Genomic DNA, 25,046 nt, shown 5'->3' with positions numbered 1-25,046 from the left:
AAACCACATCAGGTTTGTTCCTTTCATTACTGGCCAGGGAACCTAGGAAATACTCAGAGAATTCAGTGTTGACTAAGCCACATGAGGCAAGCCACAATGCCAGCCTTCCCCTGGACTCACATCAGAGCTTCTTCTGCCTGCCCGTAAGGGCACTTGAGGTCCTTGCTCATAGATGCCACCTGGTTGCTAAGCCGCAGGCAGCACCCAGCAGGAACAGCGTGCTGGCTCCTCCCAGCTATGGTGCTCCTCTCAGGACAGAGACCACAGGAGGGATTCTGCCTCCTCTCAGATTGTTAATCTACAATGCCTTCGTGCAGAAAAAGATAGGCAGAATCTCTCCACAACGAGCAATTTTTTCACCCCGACAGTTTCTTTTCCACCAGCAAGGTACAAAATGCACCTTTTCCTCCTGGAGCCTTGAGCTGATTATTTCCTTCTGTGACTGCCTTGCCTTCGTTCTGTCAACAGAGTCAGGTGGCCTAAGCAGGCATCGTTTTGAAGAGACAGCCCCTGGCATTAAGAGGCAGAGACATTAATGGAGAATTTTGCTTCATTAAGTAGCCCATAAAATTAGGAATCATTGAGCACCAGGGGGAAGAGACCAGAATTAGTCAACATTATAAATGCCTGGTTTCACAAAGGAACATATAAAGGTTTTAATACAGCTCTACCTGCTGATCTGCTGGATGTGAACTACTCTCACTTGAGCAGGATCTTCATTTGCTACACCACAGTAGCAAACCTCTTTGAATTAGAAAGGGCTTATTATGCATCTCAGTGATAGCACTGAACATACTTATTAAACTGTAATGTGAGAAAGCCTTGGCAGGGCTGCTTTTGAACTCTACCAAGCTGGTGCCTCTCAAGATACAGAAATTTTTATAGGAAGATGTGCTTATAATCTCCTGCCTTAGGAAATTCCGTAAAACCCAAAAATGAATGCAGTGCAATTTGTTTCCCTGAGACAAGTGCAAGGTCCTACGCCTGGGTCGGAGCAATCCTAGGCACAGCTACAGACTGGGCAAAGAAGAGATTCAGAGCGGCCCTGCAGAGAAGGACTTGGGGGTGCTGGTCGATGAGAAAATGAACATGAGCCGGCTTCAGTGTGCGCTCGCAGCCCAGAAAGCCAACCGTATCCTGGGCTGCATCAAAAGGAGCGTGACCAGCAGGTCGAAGGAGGTGATCCTGCCCCTCCACTCTGCTCTTGTGAGACCTCACTTGGAGTATTGTGTGCAGTTCTGGTGTCCTCAACATAAAAAGGACATGGAACTGCTGGAACAAGTGCAGAGGAGGGCCACGAGGATGATCAGGGGACTGGAGCACCTCCCGTATGAAGACAGGCTGAGGAAGTTGGGGCTGTTCAGCCTGGAGAAGAGAAGGCTGCGTGGGGACCTCATAGCAGCCTTCCAGTACCTGAAGGGGGCCTATAGGGATGCTGGGGAGGGACTCTTTGTCAGGGACTGTAGTGACAGGACAAGGGGTAATGGGTTAAAACTTAAAAAGAGGAAGTTTAGATTGGATATAAGGAGGAAATTCTTTCCTGTTAGGGTGGTGAGGCACTGGAATGGGTTGTCCAGGGAGGTTGTGAGTGCTCCATCCCTGGCAGTGTTGAAAGCCAGGTTGGATGAAGCCTTGGGTGGGATGGTTTAGTGTGAGGTGTCCCTGCCCATGGCAGGGGGCTGGAACTAGATGATCTTGAGGTCCTTTCCAACCCTAACTATTCTATGATTCTATGATTCTATGACTGGAAACATAAACACTGTGAAAAAGAATCAAACAACGAATGAGACTATAATGTACATGTCTTTCAGCCTCCAAAAGTCAGCTTTTTCAGTGGTCCAGAGAGTGCTCTGCTTGATGCTTTCAGCAACAATGCTGAGAGAGTAACAAATATTTAATTAGGAATAATTGCCTTTTCTTTTTTTCCTTTTTGGTATCACAGAACTTACAATGACTTTGCTTTACTCGAGTAATTTCACCCAAAAAATATCTAGTCTGTCCTGCTGGAACAGATGTCTATGTACACAGTTCCATCCAATGGAAAATAACGCAGCTTTTTCGAAACTAGTGCAATATCTATTTTCCTTTAATGGCACATGCTCAGTACTTAAACAAACCTCAAAAGCCATTACCATTCATAATTCATTCTCTATTTATTCAAAATCTGTAGTAGCCTTGCTGGGCTACCCACTCTTTTTGCAAGCTGGGATGCTCTATATGCTAGCACTCCTGCCTTCTTTTAAGCATCTAATGCAAAATAATAATGATCTTACAAACACAAACAACATATACAGCATCAGAGAAATAGTTATAAAGCAGTAAAGAGAAAATGCAGACATTTCTTTTCTAAGCATGTTAGCCCTTTCCTATTCTTCTCTTCGTTCTGTAAATTAACATTTTTTGCAGATAAAAAAGACAAATTCATAAATTACTGCATTTGGCAGTGGAATGTAGCAATGGTGGCAAGGCACAGCTGGAGAGCTTGAAATGTGGCAGCTTTCTTCGAGGCCATCATTTTCCTGCTCCTTTGGGAATTGCTGTTAAATGTGGCTACTGCTAATGTAATGAATATGAATCCATGTAAATCTCAGATGCAGAGCTGGGAGCTGTCCCCTCACAGGCAAAAAGGGAAATTTATTATTTTCCTATGCAGATTTTGTGAGCGTGCACATGTGTATAACTGTGACCTTCCTTCCGCAGCTCACCTGCTCTTAAGCATCCAGGTACTGCCAAACTTCCCATTTTTCATTCTGCGGCAAACCACCAACATGCACTCCCTCCCTTTTGAAGATCCCTGGCAGAATAATACACCACCTGTTCAGCCCCCATTTCTACCCCCCTCCTTACTAATTAAGCTCTGAAACTGTTTCCAAACAAAATTGGATTTCTTTTCTTCTGCTCCCCCAGCCTTCATCCCCTGACTGCACCTTTGTAAACATTTTTGATTGGGCATGAAAGGCACAGAAACAGCCACAAATAAGAGGACCTGTCACTTCAGCCAAAGCCATTAGTGCTGCATGGAGAAAGCTGGCTGGGCTCGTACTGAGCGACCGCATGACATGCCCAGGGATGGAGGGCAACAGAGAGGGTCCCTAACCTGTATCCAGAGGGGTCTCAGAAAGGATGGAGAGGATAGGACAGAGCTGCTTGACTTCCCTGCCGTGCAAAGGCTTCAGGTTGACTGACTCATCTAAAAAGCAACACATCTGACTAGCTAACAGACATTTTCCATAGAGGAGGGGGCTGTGTGAGGTATGTGTGTTCTGAGTTTGTTCCCACCACAGAACAGGCAGCTGGAATTTTAATCCATGTAGCTTTTGCCTCTGTGCTCGTACAGTGCCTCATACAATGGGTCTTTGTGTGTTGGCACAGTACTACTGCAGTACATACCATAAATAATAATTGTAATAACAGTTATAAAGCTAAGATTTTTTTTAATGGTCTCTAGAGCTGGAAGTCATTTCTGGGCAATTGGCGTTTTTGAAAATCAGGTCACCTGGTTAGGTTCCTAATTCTGAATGCAGAGTCTTATTTTACTATTCATTTTCTTTAAAATAAGCCTCCAACTTGGCTCATGTAGACAAATATGAAGTGAGGGAAAGCAGTGGAAACACTTGTCAAAATAAACCCAGAATAATCACTGGATTCCATTCACAAGTTTTCAGAGAGGAAAGATCAAGCCAGCCATCAAATAAGAACAGCTTCAGCCAAGATCTACAAGTTGTTTGTATCTACAAGGACATTGTTCTGCTTGGCGGTTCTTCATCGAGGTGATTAACAAGCCTGACTGATGACCCTTTGGGCTCAGATGCACAGTTAGGGTATTGCACATCAGCTGAGCTATCAGCACACTTCCTATGTGCGTGGCCTTGCAAATATAAAATTATGTGACTTGGCTTCACCCCTTTCACTGGGACTAATCAAAGTCATGTTGTCTTATATTTGCTGTCACTAAAACCATTCATGTGGCTACCACAGGCTCAGTTGTGGCCCTGAAAACAATACTGGAAACTAATTCAAGCAACAGCCTGATTGCTGTTTGGATTCATATGACCAAAAGCAGAGTTCCTTCTAAAATGGTCTTGGTGCCATCCACCTTTTAAAGCGCAAGTCTTAAAGTCAGAGGAATTGCACCTCAGAAGTGCAAATCTTTCTCTCCTGATTATGAAGGGAGCCAAGTTAACCACCTCAGGCAACTAGACTGGAAGCAAACAGTGCTACCTGGTGCAAGTCCCATCCCATTTACCTGAGCTGTCAGAGAATTGCTTTATCCTCTAACTTGAAAGTTCCAGTTTGGAGTCCTATATCCTGGTTCATAGGCAACAGCAGAGCCACATATAAAAAAGTGTACTTTGGTTCAGTCCAGAAAGAAAGCGCTTGTTGGGTTCAAACTCCTCCAGGGAACCCCACCTCTCTTTTCTTTTGTGGACCAGGGCAGAATTGAACTAGTGACCAAAGGAGAGGCCATGCAAAGGTAGTCAACTACAGTCATCTCCTCTAATACATTTCACAAGAAATTTTATTAGTCTAGCTAGGATCCTGCTCTGCTGCACTTCCAAGCACACTAATTAATGGTTCTGCTACATCTTGATCCAGAAGCCAATGCAATCAACTTCAGCTAATTACACATCCAACCTGTGAGTTTGTAAAGGGGGTGTACAGAGCTCATGTCACCATGTATAGCTGGACCATTGATGGGAAGCAGGGTTTTGGGAAGGATATTCTGTGTGTGAAAAAGTACGAAGATAATTTCACAGCAAAATGTGGTTTTAGTGTTTGTGGATGTCGTGGTTTAAACCCAGCCAGTACCTCAAACCACACAGACACTCACTCGCTCTCCCCCCTTCTTCCCCCTGCTCCCAGAGGGATGGGGAGGAGAATCGAAAGAATGTGACTCCCACGGGTTGAGATAAGAACAGCCCAGTAACTAAGGTATAACACAAATCACTGCTGCTAACACCAATGATAATGATAAGGGAAATAACAGCCGCTCACCACCCGTCAGCCGATACCCAGCCCGACTGAGCAGTGATCTAGCGCTTCCAGGTAACTGCTCCCAGTTTATGTAGTGGGCATGACGTGCTGTGGTATGGAATACCTCTTTGGTCAGTTTGGGTCAGGTGTCCTGTCTCTGCTTCCTCCCGGCTTCCCCTCCTCCCTGACAGAGCATGAGGCTCAGAAAGTCCTTGGTCAGAGTAAACATTACTGAGCAGCAAATGAAAACATCGGTGTTATCGGTGCTGTTCCCAGGCCAAAAGTCAAAACCACAGCACTGCACCAGCTACTGAGAAGGAGAAAAATGACTGCTACTGCTGAGCCCGGGACAGTGGACCTACTTCTGCTTCTACTGAAATTAATAGTGAAATTGCCACTGCCTTCAGCAGAAAAACAACCAAGGTCTTTATTCCACAGAAACTCTAGCAGTAAAATACAAGAAATTCATTTTAGTTATTATATTTTGGAAGGCTGACAACAGCTGCATGAAGAACTGAACCTGCATCTCCCAGGGAGACACATAACACTTAAATCACTAAGCCATTCCCTTTGATGTCCATGTTGTATTATAAAATTAATCTTTTGTAGCAATTAATTAGAGTAGTTATGAGGAAAGTCATGCAGTCTGAGGCTCACATTTATTGCTCAGTGTGGCCTTGTTTGTTTAGTCAGACTCCCTTAAGCCATTAATAGAGCTGTATGTTAATTTCCTTAATGCTTCTGATCAGCATGTTCTGAGTTACAACTCCACTAGGGCTTCACAGATTATCCCAATACATAGTACAAGTAAACAGGAGATACTACTTCCCTCTGCATGTCAGTCTCCCTGGATACCCTAATGAGAATACACCTACACCAGTCAAAATTGTTAGAGATAAGCAAATGAAACTCCTTGGGCTGTGACTGATCTTTCTGGAACATTCAGCCCTGAAGAGGTTAAAAAGAGAAAGCTGCCTGGGTTTCTTGCTGAAACTGGGAATAAGTAAAGAAAGCGAGTACATTCTTTAGCCAGATTTCTTTTCTCCAAAGGTATTTCTCAGGAAATGCTTGAAAAGCTCAGTAAAGCACAGTCCCAATTTTCTTGAAAGGAAGTGAGCTAAGAGTAAATCTTGAAAATGACAGACCTAAAAACTGAAACGGAATTTATTCAAATGCCTTTCATGTCTAATGCATAAAGCCTGGTTGCTCCATCAAAGTTGCTTTGAATCAACCCTAGGTGCTTAAGCATGTGAAAAACCCTAAGCTCATGTAGGGGATTTTGAGCTTATGTATGTAACTTAACAACTGGCCCAAATCTCTCACTGGTCTCACATTCTAGTAGCGATATGGAAACAACCAGGCACTTGTCTCAGGATGCCAAAGAATGATAACTACATTCGTTATGCTTGCCTAAAGGAGTCAGACAATGGAAAAATGAAACATTACTGTGCTAAAACTAAAGTACTGCACCCTTCAAAAACAACCGAACAAAAAACAATCCCCAGACCAAAATGAGTGGCAATCACTACACAGTGTCTGCTTAATGCACTTGGTTATGTATGTTTTCTTCTTCAGATTCTACAGCAGCTACTCACAGATGCAGAACTGGAGTAATGATCTTCAAGCCTTCATTTCTGCAACTCGGACTGGTAAAAACGGCAGTCTGAGACCGCTTCAAAAAGCCAGGAAGCCCTTGGAACAGCATGTAAATGGGAGCTTGAAGGCTGCAAATCTCACATACAGAGAGATCAAGATTCCTCAGGAGGCCAGAGCTCCCAGTGTGGACAATGGGCGAGACCAGGGCAGGCCAAGCCCTCCAAGCTGCATCAGACACAGCACTATGGATCCCAGTGTGGGATAACTGACCTCCTCACCAAGAGTTTAGCCACTGTATCTATGTGTCTCTCCCTGTCTCCTCAAAACCGGCAAGTCACCCACCAGTTGAATAATCTGAATGTCCACTGACATAACTGTCACAGTTTAAACCTGTGCAACTCAGCATTACTTTTGAGAAGAGGTCTGATCCTTAAATTTCTCTTCTTTGTTGAGCAGAGGACTAGCTCCTTTAACAGTCTTTTGTCTTGGTGCTGATTAGCAAAAGAAATCCTAAGTCACTGTCTCCTTCTATATGCTGACTTCTTTATTATTTACTATGGGTGAGAGGGGGTGTTTGTCTTGAAAATGGCCTCATTTAATTTTTCTTCCTTTTTTTTAACTTCCCCCCCCCAAACCTGAGCTTCCTGCTTATGGTCAAACTGGTCAAACCTTATACTCTACAGGTATGTATGTCATGTATGTCCACTGCAGTTCAAAGGCACTGTCTTTCCATCAACTCTTTGAAAGAGGCTGCACTAAAGAAAAGCTGTGGGATGCAGAACCTACTATTGAGTAGTTCATTGAACTCTGAGGTCTTTGCTCTACAGATGAACCTAGAGAAAAAAGATGAGATGCATATCCTGAGAGAAATGGATATGTGCATGTCAGTGGTGTATCAGTTTCCAATCAATATTAAACCTCTAAATGCCAAGATCAATAACAGCTGCAGGGTTATAACTGTCACACAGTTTCTCAAACATATGGGTCAGTAATGATTTTCACTTTGTGTTTTTATGTTTAGCGGATGAGGAATCTCTACTTTCATCTTTAATATTTTCAATATCGAAATTCATATATGCTCTAATGATCAGATGTCAGGGCCATGAGTAAGATCATCCCTTAGCTTAACAGACAATGAATGCACCACAAAGATCCTACACTCTTTCCAAAACGTAGTTCTGCAATGATGAGTTAATGTGGAGTCAGGGGCTCTTTTCAGTAATGGAATAGGTCAATAGGTTTTGGTTTGGGGAACTGTCTGCCAGCAACCAAAGCCATACTGCAATGGCTCAGCATGATCCTTCAATGGGAAGAGTTGTTCTGTATCGTTTTGTCTCCTGCACCTTAAAGAATAGCTGGCAAATTGTCACTGCCTACAGATCCTCAGCAATATGACAGTTCCGATAGCATTTGACCGAACCAGCCACTTAAGAATCCTTTTCACCTATGACTTTTCATCAGGAGCTGTTGATTCCCACCATTTCACAGATGAATGAAACAACTGCATTTTCTGGTGAAGCTTTGCTGTAGTTGCAAAGGTATAGAAGTGGGCAGGGTCTAAACAAAAGCATAATATATTTTGTGAGACTGATCACTGTTGCAGGAAAACTTGATACACTTTTAGGCACAAGATTTCTTAAATATGAAGTTTAACTGGATAATGGTAATTGTTGGACTGTCTTAGAGAAAAAATAAGTAGTTCCATTGGAAAGGGAATAGGTTACAAAGCTTCTAGTTTTTCAGCTGTAGAAACTTGGACTACTCACCCAGGAAATCGTAAGTGCTATATGGTTTTTGCTCATTAGATGTAATATTCCTTGAAGTCTAGGTATGGGAATGTGAAGATGCAGTGCACCCTCACGGAGAAGTGACAAGGGCTTCTGTAGTGCCCCCAAAGCAGAAAATGAAATGAATGTTATGTATTTCTTCCCTGTCTCTGCTCTCATTCTGATAATACCTGTGGCTGTGAGGGCTCTGTTCTGTCATAGTGTACAATCTACATACACAGCTTGAGAAAAAGCCCCACACAGTAAGATCTCTGCCAAATTATTACCCTCAGTGCCAACAGCTACACAGTGGAGAAGATAAAACTTCCTTCATTCTGCTGTGTCCTACCATGAAGGCATGGCACAGACTTTGTTTTAAATTAATCACACTTAAATTTGGATTAAAAAATGAGCAATTTTTTAAACCGAATAATACTTTAATATAACTGATGTACACATGGTAGAAGCAAAGATAATTGCTTCTATTAATTGTTTCAATTAATAAATATATTACAGGAAAATAGACATGATCAGCCCCAGAAGTGGGCAGATCTACAAAAATGAACAGCTCTACTTTTAAACAAATCCTCCTTTATGTTTCTCTTATATGTGAGGTTTTGTGAAAACTAAAGCTCACAGGAATGTCTGTAAGAGATTGGTTTTGTTCAGTTTCAAAAGTGCTTCTCTTCGTTGCCATTCAATAGTTTTACAAGAGATAATAATGAAAGAAAGTAAAACCTGTGACCATCCCCAAAGGGACAGAAGTCAAACAACAGAAAGCTGATGTCTTTGAGCTAACTGAGCCACAATAGACAGGTCTTAACGCAGAAAGGCATTCCAGAGACTGCATTAGGGACTGTCAAACCTACCTCACTAACACCAGTTAACTAAGAGATAGGGGGATCTTAGTATTTGGAGCAAAGCCTTTTGCTTTGAAAGAAAGTTCCAGATGTCTATGGGAAAAATAACTAAATAAAAAATTCCTCTTCCATTCAGCTTGTTTTCCAGCAAATTTTGAATTACTTTGTCAAGAAGAACAAAATAATATCCCAGCTGGAGAACGTGCCAGATGTTTCATTTAAAAACAATGTGAAGTCAGGAAGGTGGTAGCCAACTTAGAGGGACTGTTTGATCCTTTCCCAAGATTCCGTTGCTTCTGAGGGAGAGCAGTATTAAATCATTCACTCTAATCAGTTCTACATTTAAGAACAAGCAATCTTTATAAAAACACAACTAACTGCGGTCTCCTCCTTCATACAGGGACATCATGGCATCAGCATGTAGCGGATGATATAGCAAACCAAATCTAGGAATAGTGACCTTTCTGTGCGGCAACTCACTAAAAAGGTTGCAGTGGTTATCGACCAAATTGGCTTAATAGTGTTCTATAAAAAGTTATGTGAATAGTGAATTCAAATATATTTGGTGAATTAGTGGATCAGAAAAACTTACCGGAAAACAGTCTCTGACACCATGTTCATTGGCTCATCCATTTTAGAGAGCATATAGATGAGCTGATTGCTTTAGACATTAATACATACAAGTGCTTCATTGCTAGCAAGGAGCAGATATATTAGGGAACATAAAAGAAATGCAGTCAAATACAGCAGACTTTGGCAACAGAAAATGCACACTTAGTGGGCATTTTGCCAGGGTAAGGCTGGCAAATCCATTTTGCCAGGGTAAGGCTGACTCATCCTCTGTTTACTTATCATAATTCCTCGCATACGCTTGTGCTGTGAGTGAAAACACAGCCAAAGACGTGAGCTTCTTTGTTATACAAGTGGATCAACAGACTTGAGTTATTTTAGCATTTGTTGGGAAGGATTTTACAGGCCCTAAAAAATGCAAGATGCCAAGAATAAATTGTTAGAGCAAAAAAAGTGTATCTAAGCCTAGGCTTTGAAATAGGAAGGTTCGCAGCTTAGGAAAAAGTACCCAATAGCTGTAGTCTGCTAGCTCAAGAATGAATTCTGCTGTACTGTACCAACTACATTATGTTCAGAAAGTTTTGCCTCTGATTGCTATGACTGTGGGCATTATTTAGACTCCCTGTAGAAATGTCTTTACCACAAAGATGGGTTTATACCAAAGCGAAAGAACAAAGTAGTCCAAGTTTTGGTGAAGTATGGATTGAATCTGAGGTGTTTTCCTCAGCTTCTTCTCTCTGAGATGAACAGGATGCCAATGTTCCCTCTTAGACTAAGAATTCACCTGTGTGCCATAATCTTGCTTAGACACAGATCAGTATGCCAGAGGCACATGCTGAAAAGTGTGCCGCGGAAAGTACACAATGTCTCAAAATACAAGACCTAAATTTATGGTTCCTTTGAGCTGTGTGAACATTAAATATCTGGATCAGAAATGTGCAGTACAAAATCCTGATTTTCACATTATTTTGAAAAGAAATGAGCTTTCAGGTACTGTGAACACTTGTTTATACAGCCTTACCGCTGCTCATTTTTGCTTTGATTTAAAATTACAGAAGTAAAAATATTCCACCCTTTTAAATACCAATAAAATGTGTGAATTATCTTCTAAATAAAAAAGTCCATAAAATAACAGAGTTGGAAATTTTCATATAAATATTCTGCTGTAAACAAACCAGTTGACTGAGCAAAATAAATTTATAAATTTAGGGGAGAACAGCAGAAAACAATGAGCATTCATTCCCTTTGGAAACCCAAGTGGATAAATAGGTTTAGTCATCTCTTTCCCAAGAGAGGCTCAAAGCATGCATTTTTTTCCAATGTAAAGTACAAAGAATTGCATTGCATTTTGAATTTCATCTTAAAACTAATTAAAGGTTTGATTGTGCCACTTTCTCTGTGTTGGAATGCACTTCAATATGTACTCAGCTTAAGGCATGTGCTGAAGGAGAACTACTCAAGCACTTAACATCATTAACTATGATTTTATGTGCTTTGCTGGATCAGGGCCAAAATGTATAGAGCATATTACTCATCTTGCAAGTGAATGACAAAAAATAATGTCATCTAGGCAATTAATGAAATGGATTTACTCCAGATTTAGGTTGCTGTATCTCAGAGCAGCATCCTTTTCATTTAATTGAAATGTTCAGGTTAAATCAGATGCGCAGGGTTATATGGAAGACATCACATTTTGTTTAGAGAGACACAAAAATAGCACCATTAAAATGTATTTAGAGGCCAGGCTAACTAATGGGGATATTTAAAAGCTGTTTAATATTCTTTCCTGTCCATGCTGTATTTTCGTTTGTTACTATATTCTAGGTTAATGTCACTTGCAATAATTAGGTGCTAAGTATTTTTGATTGCAAGCAGCGACCTAAAAGACCAAATCCTGATCCCAGTTTACCAGTAAGGTTTCCTGTAGTCGCAGATTTCTGAATCAGGTGCCTAAAAAGCTCTCTTAAATAAATATCTCATGCCCCCACGTGGTTAAATTGAGAGATTGCAGAATAAATCCTTTGGAGTTGCTTTTCTGCTTCATTTGCGTACAGCACTGTGTGCCCAAAGAAAGAATGATAACCAGATTGCATAACAGCCTAATTTAGATATTTTATCAATAATGAAGTTATACATATAAGTAAAATCTAGAAAATGTTGAGTTGTTCTAGGCATTACCATGGCCTAACCTAGGATAGAGTGCACAAAATCTGACAAAAACTGCTTCACATGAAATTGCAGTATGTACTGCATTGACCAGTGCTTAGGAGGGCACTAGCTAAAACCTAAACTAACCTAAAACCTAAACTAACTAGTTTAGCTAAAACTAGCTAAATAGTTCATTAATATCTAGGCGTCTTGGAGTTTTAGGTATAGCTTAGTTGAAAATACACCCTGAAGATACAAACTTATATAAATCAGTAGATCTAGTGTCAAAGAGGGGATGTGTGGGTTTTTCTCCTATACAAATGTCCTCTCTCAGGAGCTTTGGCAAAGCGGATATCACAATAGATTTTTGTAGTATATTTCTTCCCATCCCAGACTAAAGAATAAGACAGAATGATTATCAGCATCACATCCAGCATCTGGCTCTTTACAACAAAAAGAAACAGAAGGCAAAGTTTTGGCTCCTCTTGGCCACAGACGTACTTTTTGACCTGTAGTAAAATCCCTGAAACTTGTACTGAAGGATATTAGTAGGGACACTGAGGTTTTCTAAATGCCAAGGTCAGCTACTCCCATCAAAATCAAAAGCTTTAGGGCATCCCCTACCTCTCTATGTTTTTAACTCTCCTAAGCATCTCCCCAGCACTGCTGCCAAGTTTGTGATGCCTCCGCTCTCAGTGCTCGGGGTACAATGGGTAGATTGTGCAGCTGAGCTGACTGTTAGATGCTTATATTTATTTATTTGCACTAAGTAATTGGCAGTTACTTGTTGAGCAGAATATGGCTGTGATGTTACAGCAGGCTAGCACGACACTTAAATTAGCTACCTACTGTGCTCATCCCCTTTTGCTGTGATTGCCTCCCTGCCATACTCACAACTAATCAAATTAAGGGTTACGTCCATCTGCTCTGAACCAAAATCCATGGCACAGTGGTAGGGTGGGATTAAGCCCAAGACCTGCCTCTTGCTCCGGCCTGACATCTGCCTGTGATGTATCACACTGACCTCTCCTCATCCTTCTATTACAGTGACATCCTGTGCAAGAAGCTGGTGAGGTTAACTTTAATTGAGAAAATAATAGACTGGGGGGGGGGGGGGGGGGGATGGAAGAAAAAGAAAAGAAAATATGTGAAAGTGGGCGTCATACAGCTGTTTGTCATATAGAGATGTGAAATTGGTAGTCATTATGCCCTCCTGTATCTGGACAAATAGTTGCTAACTCAAACAGTTTTTAAAAAGACAAAGAGGCAAAACCAGAGCTTCCTCCTTTTGCCCCCAGCCTCTGGCAGCCTGCTCCTAAAGAACGATCATAATTCTACAAAAACAAATGCAAGAGTATAGGGAACTACATGATAGAACTAGGCGACTGTTATCAATATCTCCAGTGATGTACTGTTGTAAATAGAGAAACAAACAGCTCACCACTGTAAAAATATTACAGGGTTCTAAATCCACCAGGGGATTGTGGTGATATCATAAACTAACTATAAGAGCAAAAGCTCAAGTGGCCTTATGCAGTCATCACAATCCAGCAGAGGAATTATAGCCCTGTAACTCAAGATTTACTTAGTTCTTACACCTTACAGAGCACAAAACTTGAGCTTTGGATCAGTGCCCTGCACAGACTGTCCAGGTTTGATCTTCTCCCCCTGCTCTTTGTCTCTTCCTTCACAGGCACCATACACGGCTCTCATTGTTCCTAGCACTTGCTTTACAACAGCCACCAAAGCTCCTTTGCTACAGGATTGATTTTGTCTCTAATAATCTGTGCAAGGTTCAGGGAACTGAGCAGCAAACAAACTGACTTGGCCTCTGAGACGGATTTTGGGGGACGCTGTCTTACAAAACCTCCCTCCAGTACATGCGTATCTGATGCCCAAACCAGTATGTCAAGAATTACAAAATGACTTTTCGAGGCCATTGCCAGCCCATCCCAGAAATGCTGGGCACTACAGGTGACTCTTTGCAGTAAATATTCTTAATTCATAAACTAAGGACATATTGTGAAACAGTTGTGAAATGTTCTCTTTCAAAACCAAGTGAGGTTGCACACAGCTGTTTCAGTATATGTGGGTCCCAAACCAGCACAGCAATTAAACTTGAGTAATCCTGTTTTTTCCTCTAGATCATTTCAGCTGAGGATGGTGTGTCCCATCCTGTATTCAGATGACAGATTTGTTCTTTCAGGGCTTTTTTTTAAAGTAATTTCTTCATATCATCCTTTCCCCATTCAGCTGCCCTGAGATACCAAAGAGGAGCTGCAGAACAGCTAGTGCATGGGTTCCAGTATTCACTTGCACCTTGCCATTCCCAGTCTTCCCATTAGAAACTCTCTGATTCCACAGTCACATCATAGGGATCAGATCTTCACAAGAATCTGCTCTCTGTATTTTGGATGAACAGGGATGCACAAACAATTAAAAAAACCAAAAGGGATGGAAAGTAGTGGAGAAGTGTGACCTTTTTTTCCATCAGCCCATAAAACCTCAGCGGTAAAGCAGCCAAGCTGTCCAGCCAGTCCAGCATGCTATCTCAAACAGTATCCAGTACCACATTTCAAAGAAAGTTGCACAAAATATGCAATCACTGGACAACTGTCTGCATTGTTAACCTCGCCTATTTGCAGTCAAGTTGGTACCTCTCTTCCCAAGCCCTACTTCACCTCGCTGAGAAGCCCTTGACCCTCTCACTCCCTGGAAGGCAGCCCCGGCAGGAGGCTCACTAAACGCCTTCTTGGCTCCTCATTTCTTCCCCAGGTGAGATGAGAGCAGTCTGTCAAGCCCTTTTCTGGCTCCAGCTGATTTGGTCAACAGCAATGGGAGCTTGCAGGAGATGGTGAGGAGCAGCAGGCTGCTTCTTGGTGACCCGGTTTGTCAGAGGTGAGCACAGCCCTGATCCTGATGCAGGGAGATGCATGTCTGACAGAGAATCATAGAATCATAGAATAGTTAGGGTTGGAAAGGACCTCAGGATCATCTTGTTCCAACCCCCCTGCCATGGACAGGGACACCTCACACTAAACCATCCCACCCAAGGCTTCATCCAACCTGGCTTTGAACACCGCCAGGGATGGAGCACTCACAACCTCCCTGGGCAACCCATTCCAGTGCCTCACCACCCTAACAGGAAAGAATTTCCTCCTTATATCCAATCTAAACTTCCCCTGTTTAAGTTTTAACCCATTACGCCTTGTCCTATCACTACAGTCCCTGACGAAGAGTCCCTCCCCAGCATCCCTATAGGCCCCCTTCAGATACTATGAGGCAGAAGTCTACCCCACCTCTCCCCATGCTCATGGTGGTGAAACGGGGACTTTCCATGAGCTAGGATTGTGAATTATTATTTCTATGCAAGCATCAAAAATAACTCTCAGCCATGGACCGCGGCCCCATGGTGGTGGCTGTGCTTCTCCACATTCCCTTCACAATGTAAAGACACGTTACAGGCCTTGCGGATAGGATTCAGCTCAAGGTTAAGTAATGCCACCATCAGCTCCTTCACCACCACATGCAAAGTTCAGTACTTCCCAGCGCAATACTAATTCCCATTCCAGGATACTGTCTGAAGTCACTGTTGTAAAACAGCAAGGATGAAAAGAACAGATTTTTTCTCTCCCCTTTTCCCTTTAAAAAAGCTACATTGGGGGAGGGGGTGTAGAAGGAAGGGGTTTGGGGGGCAGGACGATGACGACAAAAATAATGAAAATCAACCCAAAAACTAGAGAGAAGCTTTGTTTCAAATAAGCTGGACCCGCTTCTCCAGCTTTGTCAGTAAAATGCTTGCAGCCTCTTTCTCCCTCCACAGAACATAGGTGTTTCCCTTTCATTTTTTAACTCTCCTAAACTGTTTACATTTTTTCCTAAAGCGAGTTTCAGACCCTGCAACCCACAATTCAGCTAATAAATAGTGCAATCTTCGTGCTCCTCTGTTTATACACAAGGCATAGGGGAACGATTAAATGAGCACAATATTTCTAGGAAAAAAATCATTCCGCAAAAGCGGAGAACAAGGAATGAAGGTGTCTGTATCCATAACTAACACAGGTTCCAAACTGAAAAAGGGAAGGGGGAACATGGACTAATGAATCTATTAAGAATCCCTCGGTTAATAGTTAACTTGAATAAAAGCTGCTAATGATATTTTAAAGTCCTGAAGGAGTTTTTTAAGACATAATTTAATGTTGTATTTTTTTTCTCATGCACTTTCCATTGCTGCCTGTGGACCCTAGATTTAATCAGATTTCCCATTCTTCTAAGACTTTATGAAGTCCTTCTTGATTTGCAGCCAACAAAAGCACTTTCAATAATGTATGGTAAAAGGGTTTAATTTTTAATATACAAGAATGGGCTAGAGCTGCTACACGTTGTAGTAGATTGGTAAGTACAGTATTACACTCTGCAGAGTAGTTAGTAAAAAAAAAGAATGCATTTATATCCCAAATGTTATTGAAAACATGTTTATTTTATTACTAACAAATGTATAATTGAAGAACCTGTCTAATCCAGAATTACTGTTCACACCTTCTTTACCAAGATAAAGTCATTTTCAGCTTGTTACCATAATAACTCAAGCCTCCCATGGTTTTCCATCTCTTATGCTGCTCTGCTGCTCCAAAAGCTCAAGGAAAAAATAGAGAACCTATTAAGATGTGAAGTTACACATTCATATCCTGGATTCAGCTAATCAAGGGGGAAAATATCTTCTAACACTGGAGACCAATTCATAGGGGTTAACCTTAAAATAAGTGTATTTGTACCTTGATATTTGCATGCATTTGTCCTTTGATTGATATTACCCAGAAAACAGGAATGCTCAGAGCTACATATAGATGAAAACCTAGTTTTAAACTGAAGGTCTGACACTGCAAATCAGAGAGGGCTGTTTCATAACAGTTGCTTTCCTTTACCAAGCTATAGTACACAAAGAAAGGGGCTTTCATAGTCAATTCCCCTATTCTTCAAAACCCCCAAAGATGAACTAATGCTTCCTTAATATATGAATAAGACAGAAATTATCACTGTGCCATAGTAACTGTACAGATGCTGAGGCTTTATACCTGTGGTAATTCATCTGAGTCATTACTGATTTATTATTGGGTTCTTAATGAAATGAGGCAAATCTCTTTCTCTGTGCATAAGTGTGTGCCTGTCAGTCACCCTCGATAACTTTCACGTCTAGAAGCCAAATTCAGCTGAATTTGGCAGGGAGAAGTCTTGCTGAAATTCCACTTCATGATAACAAGTATGGCAAGAGACAATAGACACACTGCTCATGCAGGGATCCTACAGTAAGGTTAATCCTTACTGGACATCAGAGAGTATACACTGTTGTTTACTCTTCAATCACAAAGTCATTGGAAACCAAGCTTCACTGGCTTCCCTGATCACTGAAATACTTACTGTCAGTATGAGAGGGACACCAGGCCTACATTCGATTACAGTGTCAGGGTAGGGAGTGCAGTGGAAGTACGACCATGTCCTTAGAGCTTTAGATATTTCAGAAAAATACACCTTGGCTTGTGGACCAGGACTAAGCACAACACAGAAAAGCTAGCACAACCCACTGCATCCCATAGGAATGCCTGGAAAATGAACAGAATTGCTTGCTAGTGAAAAAAAATATATATTCTTAAATTTTCTTACTTCAAAATGAGCCATAGAATAGGTCACATGATATATAATGGCAAAATTAATACATTATGAATGATTTATCATTATGGAAATATGCAAATGCTTATTGGTGACAAGAGTCATATAACACACAATTTTCACACAATAGGTTTTTAATAATGGATAAGGATTTATCAGTATATTCTTTTTTAAAGAAAGAGCAATATTAAAACTTGTTCTTTCACTGGAATCAAATAACTTACTGTGCATTGAGTTGCTTGTGAAATTGAGCTGCTCTTGCCATTACTACTAATTACATTTTAATGTTGAATTTCTAAAGTAAATGTACATCAAATCACTGCAGTAACTCATCGCAGATCAGATCCACCTTACTGTTACACCACTAAGCCAAAATCAATGCTTTTTCCTGTGCCTACTTACATTAAATTAAGAGAAAAAAAGAAGCAAGCACTACCTTGTCCTAGTTTGTGGAATGCTCCTGGTAGGAGAACTCTTAAAACTGGTCCTGCTTGTGAGGCTTGTTTCACATGCACATGGGAGGGTCTGCTCCTATTTAACTGGGAAATTTTCAGAACAGAAGCTCAGTTATGGCCAAGCCCTGTGGATAGCTGGGCTGATGAGTGGTGTGAGATAATGAGACAAAACAAGTGTGGGACAAGAGGCTAGGAACTCAGCATTTGTTTTCAACAATACTCAAAGCCTGCTCCCCCTCGTATGCCTTAGGCAGACCCTTTGGGATCAAACTGGAGCAATTCAGGAATAGACATCCCTCTTCCCAACGCTGTTTGCTGCCACCAACAGAGGTGTCTTCCCTCCACAAATAAGCAATCTGAATAGATCATGACTCTGAAGCCAGCAGAGCCAGCTTATTCTCTGCTGAAGATGGTCTAAACACAGCAGAACTTGCAGTCACATTGATGAAGAGTGCTCACATTATCCATTCTGGTACTTGAGTGAGAGGTTTCGACAAGTCCTTCCTCAAGAAAGATAAAGAACAATCATCGTAACTGCTTGAAATTTCCAAAGAGTTCCTGCTGTAGAGCCTTCAGAGGCAAATTAATCCATAAAAAAGGTACAGGGACGTACAACTCTCTTTCTGCTTGGCATGCAAAACACCTGAAAACTTCACTTTATGTTGATTAGGAAATCAACATACATACAAGACAAACTGAATGTCAAGAAGACCTGATGTTTAGACAACAGCAATACATTTTCCTATCCTGTCTAGGGAAAACAGAAGTTGCATTTGTGCCAAACAATGCAGGAGAGTTTTTGGAGCTTGCCAATTCCATTTAATTTAGAAAGCAAATATCTTCACACAGTTAATTGAAAGTCCATTGATCAAGAAAGGTTCATAAACCAGCAGCTAGGTAAAAGGAAAGCCCAATGGTAAATGACCACATGGTAGATAGATATTAGCGCACGAATTGCATTCATTATTGTCTTTATTGTTGCCATAAAGAAAAGGAATTTGGAAAATCCATCTGTTCCCACAGATGGAAGCCCCCTGACATGAGGCTCCAGAGAGTCAGGAACCCACATTCAGCCCTCAGTGAAAAGAGACAATTGCTGTCCCTGACCTACCACAGCACAAAGAGGACATGAGCTCCCTTTAGAGGTCTTCTCCATTGACAGCCTCCTTTTATTCCCACTGTTTTCCAAAGAATTTGACCCAGATTTGCAAATATGAAAATTTTGGCACCCCTAAAATTCCATTTCCCTGCCAAGAATATTTATTCTTTTCAAAGAAAAAAGAGAAGTCACTTACTCTGAGAGGAGGCTACCAAAGCACTCTGAGGACTGATGATGCTTCCTTACTTCCTACATACATTTATGTATGTACATACAACCACTCTTCAGGAATCATTACTGGTCCAGTATCTTTTCCCTCCTCATCTACAACATCCTACTCTAAACCAACATGTAGAACAGTCTCACGGAATGCAAAGGTGAAGCACTGTCCCTTGAGACTATGCAGAATAGTGCTTTTTCCCTTCATACATCACTTTTCCAAACAGTTTTCTGAAGGAAGCACCAGAGCTTTGAATCCAGCCTTTTCTGCTGTCAGCCAGGGCCAGAAGGATTACATGCAGCTAAGAATTAAAGAGGAAATTAATGTAATTAGTGTGTACAACAACAAGGGAAAACAGCACATAAAAGGCAGTGACTGATTAGAAGGCATTCTTTTCTCATAGGGGCTCCTAATTAGTTTACTAATACCATTCTTATCTATTTTAACAATTTAATGGTCTCTTGTCACATGAGAAATGAGCAGAATCTGTCACACCCTCTCCACCCCGGGAAGTTCACCTGAGAGAAACTGTTTCCTTTTCACTTCCAGCTGTCAATGAGATTTCCATCTTCCCTGGGAAGGGGGATGCTTCCCCACACACTCTGTGCCAGGCAGGTTCACTTCAGTAGCAAGCTCTCCCCACATAACTCCGCTTCCAGATGCTACCTCTACATCCAGCTCCCAGATCACCACTTTCATCTGGTTGACACCTTAGTCTAAGCCCCACCAGAGGACAAGCTAGCATGGCAAACCAATCCTTTGGTGTCCAAAAGTATAGTGGACCTAATCTCAGGGATTACTCTTGATCCCTGGACTGCTCAAGGGGTAATGACCTTAAGATGACAGAGGGTAGATTTACATTAGGTATTAGGAATAAGTTCTTTACTGTGAGGGTGGTGAGGCACTGGCACAGGTTGCCCAGAGAAGCTGTGGCTGCCCCAGCCCTGGCAGTGTTCAAGACCAGGTTGGATGGGGCTTTGAGTAACCTGGTCTAGCGGGAGGCATCCCTGCCCGTGTCAGGGGGTTTGGAACTGGATGATCGTGAGGTCCTTTCCAACCCAAACCATTCTACGATTCTATTATTCTATGGCCCAAGCTTAAACAGGGGCTTGCTGCTCCTCCTCCTATCGGATAAGAATTAAAGTGTGGGAAAGAAGGAGAAGTTGTAATTTCTCCTAGGGAGATCATTAATTGAAATTTATTTTTCTCATTTTTCACTAGGATCTAGTAAGCAATGTGGCTGACAGGTTTAGTGTTTCCTGTTATTTTAGTCAAGTTAAAGCGATAGTCATGTCAGAGCAGTTTCCAACACACCTGCGGTTCTCATGAGTCCGAAAGGAGGTATGAGTATCTTGTTAGATCTAATACAATGCCACTTGATGCCTTGAGGATCTCAGTTTCAGTGAATCTAAGGCAAAAATTAATCCATGCATGGCGCGCAGCTTTAAACCCATAAAAACTGGCAACTTGATTCTAAAATCAGGTTACTTCCAAATCCTTCAGCTTCACAGTGCAGTAAACCCAGTAACACTGTCAACAGATAAAAAGTCAATACTATTCATACTGCCTACAACATAAAACATGTTCTCTTGGGACAACTTTGCCAGTGCTTTGACAGAATGAGCATCTTAAAAGCCCAGTGTTTAAATGCAAAAGAACTTGTCTAGAGTCCAGTTTTTCAGTGTATTTACGATGAGCAATCAGATTTTCTCCTTGTGCAGCTGATTTTAAGTACTACCATATGAGATGAAGGCAATCATTTCAAGAATTTAAGAATAACAAATGGAAGAACAACACAATATGCCTTTTTTATGGCAGCCTGGCTCACCAGCCTATCTAGCAACCAATTCAATGTGCACTTTAAGGACATATTTAGTGTGCAGCCTGAATCCCCTTTTGGGACAGAACACATATGGGCAGTCCAGTGCTTTCATAGCATGCAGCAAAGGGGCAGGTGCCTTTTTAAAAACTGCTATTAGAAATTTGGCCCTAAGAACATAGATGTAACACAACCTTTGGAATTTCTGAAAACTTAACTGATGGGTAGGGTTTTAAAAGCATGTTCCTAATTCAGCCTGAATGCAAATTAACATGTTCGATTTAGCACAAAGACACGATGTATATCAATAAATCTCATTGATGCATAACACCTCTTATGACCTGACCAACAACTTCAGTAGATAGCACTTGATTTCAACAGGCCAAACGTCCTTAGTTATACATAACAAACAAGCATTATATGATCCAAAAGGATCACTTGAACAGAACAATACATATGTGAAGAAAGCTTCCTTTCACAGTCCTTCTGAGGACACTGATACGAAAGAAACAAGGTGTTTTCTTCTGCTGGTGATGGAACATTATGGCTGTTTTAAGTCCCTATGTTATGGCTCTCAAGTTTATCTAATTAAGACATATTTCACCAGAGGAAAATATTTGTAAAGACAGTGTGTCCCTAGCAAGGATCTATGCTGCTTAAGAGGGCTCACAAAAGAAATTCCCAACATTCTTCAAATATATTCAAATTACTTCCCTAATTAAGAATTGCAGCTTTTGAGACTGATGTCATAGGAACAAAGTCTTTTTGTTTCCTGATCATATAAAATGATGGCAGTTTTCTTTTCTGTACAGATTCTGAGCTCCTTAAGTAAGTATAATTTGAGAGAAATGAAATTCATTCCAATTAAGTTTGTTCTGTTTGCTTTAGCTACAGTGGTCTTTCAGACATCAAACACTATGTGCCTAGATGAGCTGATGAAGTCCAGTCTGCAGAGCACAGAAGATGATGATGATAAGTATTACAAGGTAAGATCTGTATTGCTATGAATTATTTGGGGGAACTGTGGGTCAGAAATTGAGCACTTTGATAATCACATCTTTGGCAAAGGCTCTCCTAACCCCACTGCCCAGTACTCAGCATTGCAGAATTAGCAGTATGAAAAAAGCTTGTTGGAAGAATTTTCAGGAAGTTAATTTGCTTGAACACATACACTGTGTAAATGAATTCATGTTTCAATTTTCTTTCAATACAGCCTTGCAATTACATTGAGACTTACTCTGAAATGTTTCTTGCTTACATAGTGGGGCCTCAATTAAAATTCCTGTCAGGCATTTTATGCACAGAATATAACGGATGTATTATTAATTCAAAATTAATAAAGGCATGCTTGTGATACTCAAAGAATAATGATGAACAGAGAACATTTTAAATCTAATACAGTTAATGGTTTTAAAATTCTACTCTGGAAATTGACTATAAAAACATCTTTGCAGGGTTGCACATTTATTATGTCTCAATAGATGCCAAATGAAATTTGCACAGTTCATCTGTATTATTTTTCTTGTCTACCCTACAAATACTCCCTGGGAAATGAGAGACAACCTCTCTTTCTGACTCATCATCATTGGTGTAATAAAGATCCTTCAAACCGAAATACAACTTCAATTATGTTAGTGAACTCCTGTGGTCTTCAGCTCACTGTCTTTTATATACTTCAGAAGGGGTGTGCAGGTGCAATCACAGAGGGATAGTTTATTTAATGTTTTAATCATGGAGTATGAACTAGAATGGTTCATTCCCCTTCTCTCCCAGTAGCTGGAAATGTTCCCAGGAAGTCACCAAATATGGACAAGGAACTGAAATGAAGATTAGTAACATTTGTGTCTTTAACTGAAATTGAAAAACATATTTGTACCTATTTGCTGTTAAGGCTTGGAAATCTATCATTGCCGTAAACAAAAGTGACTTTAATATGCCCATGGAAAGAACACTGCTACAAGGTCATGTTGACATAGCTAGTTTTCAGGCAGCAGCTGCCCTTTGCATCATGAGACTAGAAATACACAAGGCTCAGTTCTTCATTGTATGCCAGCATAGACACAGAATGCAGATTTTGTGCTGGCTGCAGAAAAATTAGGAGCCCAGGAGCTCCTAATGCATCTTGTGTACTAATGGAGGACCAAAGCAACTTAAAGCTGAGGACAATCTCTATGCTGCAAGGCCAGAACAGGCATCATATCAACTTGACCCAAACACTTGCCATTAATTTCCCTGGTTGTTAGCCCAGCAGGATATTAGGTCAAAAGCATCCATCAAGTGCTTAGGAAGAAATGAGCTACACCTTCAGGTAGCTTGACCCATTCTCCTGTTCATCCAGACTAGATGAGTAAGAGGCTGGGTCTGTGTAAAGTTGCTAAACATAGCCAGCATCTTCCCCTGCAGGCAACTTCAGTTGGTGATACTAGAAAATGTGGACCTGACAGTGCCTCCCGTCTACACTTAACTGATGGCACAGGTACCAGCACCTATGCCCAGCAATATTTCCAACTGACACCATTTGAACAGTTCTAGATACTGATACGGAGATGCACTCTTGAGTCAGTGTACTGGAGGACAATGTCTGCCTATGAAGTAATCCACATTACAATGGAGTTTAGCAAATACATCTAAAAAGCATTAGATACCCAAAAGAGAGTGTTACCCATCAGCTGTCTAGGAAGATATGAAAATGAATACTTTGTGTGATTGGTAGCTGGTGTAATGCCCTATAAAATGATAGTATCCTTTATTTAATTCTTTTTCTTTAGATTAAAGATATCTTGGAAGAAAAGGAGAGGAGTCTCAATTTTGAAGAAATGAAAGACTGGGGATCAAAAAATATCCTTAAAATGAACCCTTCTACCATAAACAAGATGCCAAATTCAGCTGCTAATTTACCTCTTAGGTTTGGAAGAGGTTATCCGGAAGAAAGAAGCATTAGACCAATTGCTAATTTGCCTCTGAGATTTGGCAGAGCTTTTGGGGATAACATACCTAGGCGTGCTCCAAAGGCATCACACAGGCCTGGGAGATCTCCACTTGTTAAAAGTTCCAGTCAGTCACTTCTAAATTTTCCACAGAGATTTGGGAAGTCACTGTCTGTCAATCTGCCTCAAGAAGTTCAGGAATCTGAACCAGGTAATACAAGTGTTCAAGCCATATATTAAAATGTATATTGAATCATAGGTTAGCGACGATCAAATACAATCAGATTTCCTCAAGGGATATTCCCTAAGCATTTTGATGAGTCCTGTTTGCAGTTCATCAAATCAAAAAGCCTCATCACAAGTACTAGTAGAGAGTCTCTTTATGAAATCTTTTCTAATGAGAGGATGTTAAATAGCCAAAGCTGAAAATGTTCATATGACAAGGTTAGGTCTAAAACCACTTTTTTAGATCAGTTTTCACTTTGAGAAGTTTAAAGCTTTGGTGAAAAAGGTTCAGGATTATTAAAATATCTCATTTCAGCACTATAAAGTGACCAAATAAAATTACCCTTCTATTTTCTAAATTTATGCAAATTAGAGTTAAAAAAAAGACAGAATTCCAAGCTGAATTGTAGTATTTTGAAAATTACGGCAGTCCTCATCCAAACCTTTTGGGTTTTTTTCTTCAGACTCCTTTACTGAGGCAAGGTTTGAGATTTTGATTTTTCCAAATTAAGAAGAAAAATTTGTTTTGACATCTCAGAATTTTTTTTAGGATAGGAAAAAATATTTCTTGCCTGTTACTGGGAATAATTTAAAGCAGCTCCTCAATATCAGTCCTTCGTATCATATCTGCTGCTTTATCCAAACTCTCCATTTGCCTTGTAACTGAGTTTCAGCTGGCTACCCCGATGTGTACCTGCTGCATGCATAAGGTAGATGTTC

General features: G+C 40.9%; 1 protein-coding gene across 4 annotated transcripts in view; it reads left to right on the top strand.

Annotated features, from left to right (window-relative positions):
- NPVF (neuropeptide VF precursor) overlaps nt 1-25,046 on the top strand; it is a 69,088-nt gene that overhangs the window by 43,513 nt on the left and 529 nt on the right. Inside the window, exons 1-4 of one of the 4 annotated variants that reach the window (XM_065669192.1) lie at nt 12,915-12,988; nt 14,695-14,812; nt 22,063-22,160; nt 23,943-24,312. In XM_065669192.1, the coding sequence (XP_065525264.1) occupies nt 22,092-22,160; nt 23,943-24,312 (439 nt within the window). In that variant the 5' untranslated portion in view covers nt 12,915-12,988; nt 14,695-14,812; nt 22,063-22,091. Of the gene's footprint in view, nt 1-12,914; nt 12,989-14,694; nt 14,813-22,022; nt 22,161-23,942; nt 24,313-25,046 lie in introns of those variants that run through there. The other 3 variants (XM_065669194.1, XM_065669193.1, XM_065669191.1) reach the window with 3 other exon arrangements.

The sequence above is a fragment of the Lathamus discolor genome, chromosome 2, assembly GCF_037157495.1.
Source record: "Lathamus discolor isolate bLatDis1 chromosome 2, bLatDis1.hap1, whole genome shotgun sequence".
NCBI lineage: Eukaryota > Metazoa > Chordata > Aves > Psittaciformes > Psittacidae > Lathamus > Lathamus discolor.
Note: the sequence above shows the minus strand (reverse complement) of the source record. Positions and strands in the feature narration are given on the sequence as shown.